General features: G+C 55.6%; 1 protein-coding gene across 4 annotated transcripts; it reads left to right on the forward strand.

The window, feature by feature from the left end:
- The first annotated feature begins 214 nt into the window (after positions 1-214).
- ASB10 (ankyrin repeat and SOCS box containing 10) lies at positions 215-10,373 on the forward strand. Of its 4 annotated transcripts, none has more exons than XM_086686228.1 (6): positions 230-1,069; positions 1,865-2,132; positions 8,261-8,468; positions 9,353-9,466; positions 9,747-9,932; positions 10,076-10,373. In XM_086686228.1, the coding sequence occupies exons 1-5, from the start codon at positions 673-675 to the stop codon at positions 9,930-9,932; spliced, it is 1,173 nt and encodes a 390-aa protein (XP_086542354.1). In that variant the 5' UTR covers positions 230-672; the 3' UTR covers positions 10,076-10,373. The 4 variants fall into 4 exon arrangements, with proteins under 4 accessions (XP_086542346.1, XP_086542354.1, XP_025785738.2 ...); XM_025929953.2 differs by lacking the exon at positions 8,261-8,468 and adding an exon at positions 5,104-5,623 and having other exon boundaries at positions 775-1,069; XM_086686214.1 differs by lacking the exons at positions 230-1,069; positions 8,261-8,468 and adding exons at positions 1,115-1,716; positions 5,104-5,623.
- Positions 10,374-10,960: the final 587 nt, after the last annotated feature.

Below are 10,960 nucleotides of genomic sequence, written 5' to 3' on the forward strand. Positions count from 1 at the left end.
CACAGAATCCGAAGCAGGTTCTGAGCTGTCAGCACAGAGCCCGACGCGGGGCTCGAACTCACAAACCGCAAGATCGTGACCTGAGTCGAAGTCAGACGCTTAACCGACTGAGCCACCCAGGCGCCCCAGGTCCGTCTTCTAGAGAGCCCCTAGAAGGAGTGCCTCGTGGAGTAGGGCGCTCTCTGCCATGTGTCACTACCGTGGACTCTTTCCTTGGTTTGGGGGGGAAGGGTGTGCGGGGCTAATTGGTGACATTTGGGAGGGCAGGAAGAATTTCCTGGCACCCACATGCCCTCCCTGTGGGATCAGAGCCCAGGCCACTGGAGGCTGGCTTGGTGAAGCACATGATCGATGAGAGAGGGTATGAAAATGGCAGCTTGAGAGCCCCCCCACTCCGCCCTCCGCCCCCATTCTGGTCCCGGATCTGCAACAAACTCACACCTTGGGCAAAGCACTTGGCACGTGTGGGCTCCGTTTTCCTTTACCTGTGAAAGTGCAGGCTGGATCCCACGATCTGGGTGACCCTTTCAACCCTGACAGCGGTCAACTCCAGGGTGAAACTCAGGGTCGGGGGGCTTGATCCCCTCTCTGCTCTCCAGCTCCTCCCTAATTCCCACTCCAGCCTGAAGCTTCCTTCCCTGGGACCGACAGCTAGGACAGCCGGGGCTATTTATGGTATGGCCTGTGTGTGCTCCCCTGCCCCTCCCACTCCAGGCCTCGGCCTGGCTCAGGCCCCGTCAGCCAGTGGAATCGTCCCGAGGCCTGCTTCTTTGGCTCCCTCTCTCCCAGAAACTGGCTATGCCTGGAAGAAGGAGCTCCCCTCCCCCCTGGGGACACCGTCTGGGGAGCCGTCCTTCGGCCCCTGCCTGCCGGGTCTGGGGGTCCCGGTCCGGCCCAGCCCGGGAGCCGACTCGGCCGTCGCCTCTACTGTGCCGTGATATGGCCCTGCAGAACGCCCTGTACACGGGAGACCTGGCGAGGTTGCAGGAGCTGTTTCCCCCGCACAGCACAGCCGACCTGGTCCTGGAGCACCGGGCCGCCGAGCCTCGTTGGAGCAGTCACCAGAGGGGTGAGGGGCTGCCGGGAGTGGAGGGCTGAGGACCGGGGGCCGGGGTTAACCCCAGCAGGCACAGAGACACCAAGTGCTTGAGGAAGAGGAGAAGCCCCTGGCTACTTCTCCCCTACCCAGAGGCTTGCCTAAGCCTTGGCCCAGGAGTGAAGTCATGCGGAGCCCAGAATAGCTTCTGCTGAACCGCGTGGCCGGGTCAGGCTCAGCTCGGGGACACAGAGACCCTCTCCCTCCATCCGTCCCCGTTTCCCTCCCCCTCTCCCTCTCTCTCTGCCGCTGCCCCCTCCCTCCCCCTCCTCCCCCTACGCCTCTTCCCACAAGCTCATACTCTGTCCTCATGAGCTGGTCCCCAGAAGAGTGCAGGGGGCCGGGGGAACGCCCCGGTGACAGACACACCCTCTGTGCCAGGCTGGTGGAGAGGCCCAACGGAGGGTCTGCAGAGCGTCCAGAGTCTGGCTCGGGACCCATCGTCACCCGTACGGCCTCGGGACCTGCCCTGGCCTTCTGGCAGGCAGTGCTGGCCGGGGACGCGGGCTCTGTCTCCCGCCTCCTCGCCGATTCCAGCACCGGCCTGGCTCCGGATTCCGTCTTTGACACCAGCGACCCAGAGCGATGGAGGGATTTCCGCTTCAACATCCGGGCTCTGAGTACGGGCCAGGGGCACTGGGGGGGTCTGAGCGGGAGCGGGGAGGCTGGGGACAGAGCCCTGAGCTCCCTCTTCCCAGCCTCTGCCCACCTCCTCTGCTGCTCTCTGCCTGTCTTCAGGGTCTGAGGCCCATGTCCCTCTCTCCCTAGGACTCTGGTCTCTGACGTACGAAGAGGAGCTGACCACCCCGCTGCACGTGGCGGCTAGCCGGGGCCACACGGACGTTCTGCGGCTGCTGCTGAGGCGGCGGGCAAGGCCCGACAGTGCCCCCGGGGGCCGCACCGCCCTGCACGAGGCCTGTGCCGCGGGCCACGCTGCCTGTGTCCACGTACTGCTGGTGGCAGGAGCCGACCCCAACATCCCTGACCAGGACGGCAAACTCCCCTTGCACCTCTGCCGGGGGGCTGGCACCCTCGAGTGAGTGACCCCTCGCCCCAACCCCCGTTCCACTCTTCGGGCAGGCAGAGAGGTGACCTCGGGGAGGATGAGAGAACATGTTGGGGGCTGGCAGGCCTGGTGAGTCGGGCTAGAGGAGACGGGGCTCAGGTGGAGAGTCAGGATGTGGTTACTCCCCAAACCATCCTGCCAGCTGGCCCCGGAACTTCAGACCAGCCCGTACCTGGGACAGCTTCTGCTTCCCCAGGGGTGTCGGAGGACTGTGGCGGGGACCCACCTGCGGAGCCTATGTTGGGGAAGTTGTCCAGATCCATTGTGGGGAGGCGGTATACTATGAAGTTTTGGTTTTTCTGAGATTATCCAACGTTCCAGGCACCGTGCTCAGTACAGCAGGAACTGAGGCATGATCCTGCCCTCAGAGAGCTGACCGTCCAGGAGTGATCCGGATAGTCTGTAAAGGATAACAGCCCCCAGTTGGGGCACGCATCAATCCCTGTGGGCAGGGTCTCGTCCTACCTTGGCAGGTCTGGCATTTCCCTATTGGCAGGTACCTTCAGATACAATGGGCCTAGGGACCAAGCTCAACTAACTAAACTCACAAGAAACCGATGGACATACCCATGTGACAATGTATTATTTCGTGTGCGGGAAATTCCTTTACTGCGACTCAAATAATTATGCCCTACGTGTAGGAAGCATTGGGGGATGAGTCCTCGCTCAATTAAAAAAAATTTTTTTTAATGTTTATTTATTTTTGAGAGAGAGAGAGAGAGAGACAAAGTGTGAGTGGGGGAGGTGCAGAGAGGGAGGAAGACACAGAATCCGAAGCAGGCTCCAGGCTCTGAGCTGTCAGCACAGAGCCCCACGCGGGGCTCAAACTCACGAACCGTGAGATCATGACCTGAGCCAAAGTCGGATGCTCAACCGACTGAGCTACCCAGGCGCTCCATCACTCAATTTTTTGATGAGCACGGAATCCTGGCAATCGGAGCCTTGGCAAATCCATGAACGAACTGTACATACAATAGAGGCCCTCTCTCTACTGACTGCACACTTGACAAATTTCACATCTTGCTTCTGAATGAGGCCAAGTTTTTATTCTTTTTGTGAACCTCCCTCCTGTTAATTTATCCTTCAGCAGACTCCACTGACTTACTATGGTTGAAGGTATATTCCATACCAGTGTGTTCCAATAGAAATATAATGTGAGCCACGTATGTAATTTAAAATTTTCTAGTAGCTTTATCAGAAAGATGAAATATGGGACACCTGGGTGGCTCAGTCGGTAAAGTGTCTGACTCTTGATTTCGGTTCGGGTCGTGGTCTCATGGCTCGTGAGTTCGAGCCCCACGTCAGGCTCTGCACTGACTGTGAGGAGCCTGTTTTGGATTCTCTCTGTCTCTCCCTCTGCCTCTCTCTCTCAAAATAAATAAGTAAACTTAAAAAAAAAAAAAAAAAAAGATGAACAGTAATGCGGTGCCTGACTGGTTCAGTCAGTAGAGCTTATGACTCTTGATCTCGGGGTTGTGAGTTCGAGCCCCACATTGGGTATAGAGATTACTTAAAAATAAAATCTTAGGGGCACCTGGGTGGCGCAGTCGGTTAAACGTCCGACTTCAGCCAGGTCACGATCTCGCGGTCCGGGAGTTCGAGCCCCGCGTCAGGCTCTGGGCTGATGGCTCGGAGCCTGGAGCCTGTTTCCGATTCTGTGTCTCCCTCTCTCCCTGCCCCTCCCCCGTTCATGCTCTGTCTCTCTCTGTCCCAAAAATAAATAAAAAACATTGAAAAAAAAATTTAAAAAATAAAAAATAAAAAAATAAAATCTTAAAAAAAGAAATAGATGAAATTAAAAATTTTTAAATTTTTAATTTAAAATACTTCTAACATAACATTTACCATCCTAACCATTTCTTTAAAAAAAATTTTTTTTTAATGTTTGTTTATTTTTGAGAGAGAGAGAGAGAGAGACAGAGTGTGAGCAGGAGAGGGGCAGAAAGAGAGGGAGACACAGAATCCAAAGCAGGTTCCAGGCTCTGAGCTGTCAGCACAGAGCTCGATGCAGGGCTCGAACTCACGGACCGTGAGATCATGACCTGAGCTGAAGTCAGATGCTTAACTGACTGAGCCACCCAGGCGCCCCTAAATGAGCTACTTTTTTAAAAGATTTTTTTTTAACGTTTATTTATTTTTGAGACAAGGAGAGACAGAGCATGAACGGGGGGAAGGGTCAGAGAGAGAGGGAGACACAGAATCCAAAACAGGTTCCAGGCTCCGAGCTGTCAGCACAGAGCCCGATGCAGGGCTCGAACTCACGAGCGTGAGATCATGACCTGAGCCGAAGTCAGATGCTTAACCCACTGAGCCATCCAGGCAACCCCTGTAGATAACTGCACTTCATCCATTGATCTGCCGCTGAACGATTAGCTTGCTTTCGCATTTCGGCTGTTGTGAATAGCGCTGCTGTGAATGTGGGCATACAAATATCTGTGGAACAGCTGGAATTAATTTTAATAATATATTTTATTCAACACGTATCTCCAAAATGTTGTCACTTCAACATGTACTCGATATATATAAAAAAAAAATTAACGAGACATTTTACATTCTCTTTTTTGTACCAAGTCCTCAAGCTGGGTGCGTATTTTACTAATAGCACGTCTCAATTAGGAGGCGTCATAGTACAGGGGCTCAATAGCTGTGCGTGGCTGGACAGCACAGCTCTATACAAGCCCACATTGTTACTGCTCGTCGTGTTCTAGTCCAGCCTCTCGGAGATCACACCCAGTGATCATGGTCCTTTCCTCTCCCGAGTAAACAGAAGTATTTTTAAAATTTTCATGGAGAATTTTAAACACATAGGAATGTGGGCCGGAGAATAGAATGAGCCCGCCTGATCCATCAAGACGCCCCCCTCCCCCCTGCTTTGCTTTGCTCGGACCGGTAGGAGTGCAGGGCCCTGTCTTCCTCCCCACTGCCATCTCGCCCTCACCAGGTGCGCAGAACTGCTCCTGAGGTTTGGGGCGAAAGTGGATGGCCGGTCTGAGGAGGAGGAGGAGACCCCTTTGCATGTGGCCGCCCGGCTGGGCCACGTGGAACTGGCGGAACTCCTTCTGAGACGGGGGGCGTGCCCGAATGCCCGGAATGTCGAAGGCTGGACCCCACTGCTGGCTGCCTGTGACATCCGCTGCACATCCTCCGCCGAGGCCGAGGCCACCACCGCCCGCTGCCTCCAGCTGTGCCACCTGCTGCTCTCGGCTGGAGCCGAGGCCGATGCTGCCGACCAGGACAAGCGCCGGCCCCTGCACCTGGCCTGCCGCCGTGGTCACGCGGCCGTCGTGGAGCTGCTCCTGTCCTGCGGTGTCAGTGCCAATGCCATGGACTATGGGGGACACACGCCCCTGCACTGCGCTCTACAGGGCCCAGCTGCGGCCTTGGCCCAGAGCCCAGAGCACGCAGTGCGAGCTCTGCTTAACCATGGTGCCGTTCGTGTCTGGCCTGGGGCCCTCCCCAAGGTATGGGGCTGGGGCCCGAGGGGAGGGCCATGATGGGGAGGGGATGAGGGGACTCAGACCTGTGTTCCCACTTGCTCTAGATGCAGCCTGACACATCTGAGCACGTGACTCAGTTCATCATCTTTCATTCATCAAGCAAGCAAAGCCCAGTAGGGGGCAAAGACAAGGACGCAGACCAGCAGGAGGGGTGTATGTGTGTGTGTCGTGTATGTGTGTGTGTGCGTGCACACACACACGTGCTCACACATGCATATACACGTGCGTGTGCATAAATGTGTATGCATGCATGTGTGTATGCACACGTGTGTGATGGAGGTGGATTGAGGGCAGGGGGCCAGATTGTCATGCATCTGAAAAGACGGGAACCAGGACTGATGTGGGCTTCAGGGAGTCCTTTCTTCATCAGGGGGGCAAGCCAATGAAAGAATCGTGCAGGAAGCTCTGCCTGGCCATGGGATCCGTTCAGTGAGACATTCTGTGCCCAGGAGAGGCTTCCCCAGAGCAGAGCGATGAGCCTGGGTCATGAGGTTCAAAGCCTCCTGACCTTTTGCAGACAGACATGGTCCCTGTTTTTGAGAGCTTAGCAGGACATGCATCACCCAGACCAGCAGCTGCTAACCTGGCACGGGAGAAAAAGCCTTTCACCGTCAATTTCCTGTCTGTATCTTATCTTATTAACATAAAATATTCCCATAGTGGGTTCAACTTGAAGATCTGTGCTACTGATGTCCTGGCAGGGGGCCCTGTCCCATGCCGTGTCGTGTCTGGAGGGGGCCATGTAATGTCACAGACGGTGCTGGGCCTGGGGCAGGGACTGCCCCCCCCCCCCCCCCCCACTTCTGAAGAGCCCAGTCAGAATGGATACAGAGCAGCAGGCTGTGAGCAGGTCCCCTGCCCCATCTCTGGGCTTGAACTGTCCAGCCCTGCCTGGTCCTGGACATTCCTCTGCTGGCCCTGCCTTTCCCCGTCACTCACAAACCTAGAAGCATCTGTCTAGATTCCTAAGCAAGACCAAATAATTAAACAGCCCGAGAGTTCGGCAGATTGGTCTCCCCTTTGGGAAAATACAAGAAAATCAACAATTAACACTAATTAATCTCCTATTAACACCAGATAATTAGGAGACAAGCAATTCCCTGTAATCTGACGGTGGCTCTGACAGCTAATGATTTCCCCTTCAGGGAGGGGTTGGAAGAAGGAGGCAGAGCAGCAAACAGATTTCCTGGGACCCCACTGCCCCTGTCTCTTCGCCCTGCTCTGCCCTGCCTTAAGGACCAAGGGGGTGGGCACAACCAAGTGCCCCATTCCTCCCCTCCTCTGGGCGCCTCGCCCCAGGTGATCAAAAAGTTCAGGAAGGAGTCTGCCTCCATCTCCTATGATCTTCAGTGGCCCCACACTTGCCAGAGGTCCCTGTCTCCCTGAAAGAAGTCATCTGTGATCATTGCCAGGCCCAGCCAGCTCTCCAGGAGCCACTGAGTGCTCAGGAAACCTGAGCTTGTTCCTGTGGCTCAGGAAACCTGCTTGTTCCTGTGGCTATAGGGAAGTCACTGGAACTCTTTGAACGCGTGTTCCTTGCATGCAATACAGTGTCCTACCCACCAGTGATAAAAAGCTATAGGTATAGGAGACTCGCGGATAACAGGAGCATAACCCTAACCACCACCAGACACTTTCTAAAGTGTGTTGCCTGCTACGTGGGTTCCTCCCAACAGTTTTCCCAACAAACTCTGAAGTAGGTGGTGACTAAGAATGCAGCCTCTGGAGCCTTACGTACTACCCGCGTGACCCTTGGCAAGTTGCTTAATCTCTCTGGGCCTCAGTTTCCTTATCTGTAAAACAAGGACAGAAGAACATGCCTGCTTCATAGGCTCAGTATGAGAACTGAGTTTCATCCATATAAAGCCCTTAACATTTTTTTTTTTTTACATTTTATTTATTTTTGAGAGGCAGAGCGTGAGTGGGGGAGGGGCAGAGAGAGAAGGAGACATAGAATCTGAAGCAGGCTCCAGGCTCTGAACTGTCACCACAGAGCCGACGTGGGGCTTGAACCCACGAGCGTGAGATCATGACCTGAACCGAAGTTGGACACTCAACCGACTGACCCACCCAGACGCTCCCATATAAAGCCCTTTAGACAGTTGGGGCACCTGGGTGGCTCAGTTGGTTAAGTGTCTAACGCTTGATTGTAGCTCAGGTCATGATCTCACAGTTCATGAGTTCGAGCCCCAATAAGTTGGGCTCTGTGTTGACAGCATGGAGCCTGCTTGGGATTCTCTCTCTCTCTCAAAATAAATAAGCTTAAAAAAAAAAAGCCCTTTAGACAGGGCCTAACCTAGAATCGGTGCTCAACACCTGTTAGCTCATGCTGTTCTAAGTTAAATAATGTGTGAAAAGCTCTGGAAAGCTGGCATCATCCCAATATAGGGAGAGAGATTCAGGCGGAACGGCCGCAGGAGGCTTCCTGGAAGGGATGGGACTTGGAGTGGGTAGGGCTTGGAAATACAGGAGGAGGGCCCAGGCATTCCAGGCAGCACAGAGACAGGAACCAGCGTGGGCTGGGAGGCCCCGCCTGAACAGCAGACAGGAGTAGCAGGTAAGAGCAGGAGAGCCAGATGTGACCAGACTGTTCTTTCCTAGATCTAAGGAGGAGGAAGTCAGAGACCTGCTCTGGGCAGATGGGATGGGGCTCCAGAGAGCACTGCCAAGATGCAGGGCAAGAAGCAGAGGGCTTCAGGTGTGTGCGGTGCTTTCTCGGGGGCCCTGCTCCCGCCACCCAGCAGCACTAGGCACATGCCGCATTCCCAGCCTGCCAGGCAGAAGGGTTTTAAAGCCCCCAATGTTACATGTAAGTGTGGGGGGGGAGACGGGTATTATGCACAGGAACGCCGCCAGAGAGATAGCACTTAGCTGTTCTCAGATTTTACAAAGGGTTTGCGGCCACTGCCTATAGCTTGAGATACGGCAGAAGACACGGAATGAATGAAACAAATGTTTCCAGATATTCCGTGCAGACCCCGGTGAGTATGATGGTGTGTGCACGTGTGTGTGTGTGTGCGCGCGCGCGCTCAGGCCGACTGCGGCTGTCTTTCTTTCCTTGTGGGCAGTCTCTGGCATGGGCTGCTCTCCCAGCATGGCTCACTCTTCACCCAATCAGGTCACCTCCTCAGAGAGGCTTTTCTTGACCACCCATCTAGGACAGCACTCTCCCAACCACGCTCAGTCGCCACACCTACTTATTTTTCATGGTGGCGGCTTAGCTGTAAGTGGTTATTTATGTGGTTATTGTTTTTTCCCACGGAAATAGAAGTTCCCAGCTGACAAGGACCTGTCCGTCATCCTGATGGCTGGGGCCCCAGTGCTCGGCCCATAGTGGCCCTCCGTAAATATTTACTAAACGAGGAAATGAAAGAACAAATCTGGATCCAACTGGACTCCACCACCGCTCCTTCATCAGGCCTCTCCTGGCCTTGTCCCTTCTCTCTGAAGTCCCTCCCTAATGACCTCATTTTAACTTGATCACAACTGCAAAGATCCTATTTCTAAATAGGGGATTTCTAATGGAGATTAGGACTTCAACGTGTTGGGGGGGGGATGGGGAGACACAACTCAACCCATGGCAGCTGTCCTATTGGGACACCAAGGGATGTCTGATCATCCCGTGCGGCCTGGCTGGGGAGCCTGCAGTGTGTGGTAACCCCAGGAGCACTGATGCGTCTCTGCCTCCTCCAGGTGCTGGAACGCTGGTGCACGTCTCCGAGGACCATTGAGGTCCTGATGAACACCTACAGCATCACGCAGCTTCCCGAGGAGGCCATGGCCCTGGTGCCTCCTGAAACTCTGCAGGTCAGATTCCAGGACCCTGAAAACACGCAGTCACTCAGCCCGGCCCCAAGAGACTCCCACCTCCTACAGGGAAGCTCTGTCGGTTCCCCCACCCTGCCCCTCAGAAACTACCAGAGACCTGCTCACATCCCAGAAGAAGAAAACCCACAGAGTGAACACCCAAAACACTTCTTCTTATAGGCTCCCGTAGACACCTTTTGGCCCCCAGCCTCCCCGCTTTAGGAGAAATGGGTGCCATTTGTCCAAGGCTGCCTCGCTGAGCCCCTCCTTCTGTCCCCAGAAGCACCACCGTTTCTACTCGTCCCTTTTCGCCTTGGTGAGACAGCCCAGATCCCTGCAGCACCTGAGCCGCTGTGCCCTCCGTGCCCACCTGGCAGCCTGCCTGCCCCACGCCCTCCCCCGCCTTCCCCTGCCACCCCGCCTGCTCCGCTACCTACAGCTGGATTTTGAGGACGTACTCTACTAGGTGAGTCCTGGGGTCTCTGGGCAGTCCCAGCCATTTAGAAGGACGGGTAGGAGGCAAGAGAAGAGTTGGGGGCAGGGCCTTGGCCAGAACCGGCCAGCCCCCTGGACCGTGTGACCTCTCTGAGTCCACGCCTCTCCTTGCAGGTGTCCACTGCCTTTTGAGAGACCTGGAAGCCGGTGCCCCAGGCCCCAGGGGGCTCAGGTCTGCCTCTCACAGCACCCCAAGCCTGGGACGGAGTTGAGCTGGTTCAGGCCGAGGTGGCCCTGTGGATGCTGTCATTCCCACCAGGGAGAGAGGCAGACAGACCATGCGGCCAGGGGATGTCTGATGGAGAGAGAGCTGGGACTCACGGCAAGTGATACACTCCTCTTGGTGGTCTCCCGAGGCATCCCTCCAGCCCGGCCAGACCCTGTATGAGCATTAAAAATCTGCAGGCCTGTGCTGTCGGGTGCTGTCTCCTGCAGGCCTTCCTCCCAGCTGGTCACTCAGGGGGCTCAGGATGGGCAGGCTTGTGGGGCCGCCCTGGATCTGCCCCATGGTGCCAGCTGTGTTATCTTCCCCCTTTCGAATCTACCAGCTGCTGAGCAGTCCCAGGCAGACTGGCCCCTCTGGTTCACGATGTGGCACAAGGGCCACCAGGCGAGATAGCGTCAGAGGGTGGGTGAGCTAACAACCTTGGGTCGGGAGGGAGAACGGCAAAGGGAGCCTTGGGGCAAGGAGGTGAGGCGGCGAGCAGGAAGGCCAGCGAGAAGGTGGGTGCAGGTGTCGGCCATCAAAGAGGGTAACCGTGGTTCAGGTGAGAGTGAAAGATTCAGGTTTGGAAAAAGCAAACAACTCTACCTACTGCCTGCCCTGTGGGTCAAGGAGGACGGGACGCACACCTGGCGCCCGCCCCTCTCTATCCGCTCCTTCCTTCGCGTTAGCTTCGCTGCAGCGGGCGCTGAGAGTCACATGTCCTGGGTTCTAGACTCAACTCTTCCATTAAGTTGTGGATCTTAAGTCTCTTCCCCTCTCTGGGCTCAAGTTGC

The sequence above is a fragment of the Puma concolor genome, chromosome A2, assembly GCF_028749965.1.
Source record: "Puma concolor isolate L17-30 chromosome A2, mPumCon1.1.hap2, whole genome shotgun sequence".
Taxonomy (NCBI): Eukaryota; Metazoa; Chordata; class Mammalia; order Carnivora; family Felidae; genus Puma; species Puma concolor.

What these genes read in the sequence shown, in the direction of transcription:
- ASB10 (XM_086686214.1), top strand. Translation starts at nt 1,407, where the DNA reads ATGAGCTGGTCCCCAGAAGAGTGCAGGGGGCCGGGGGAACGCCCCGGT. An exon ending in CTTCAACATCCGGGCTCTGA is followed by an intron (nt 1,717 to 1,864) that starts GTACGGGCCAGG and finishes CTCTCTCCCTAG; the next exon opens with GACTCTGGTCTCTGACGTAC. An exon ending in CGGGGGGCTGGCACCCTCGA is followed by an intron (nt 2,133 to 5,103) that starts GTGAGTGACCCC and finishes CGCCCTCACCAG; the next exon opens with GTGCGCAGAACTGCTCCTGA.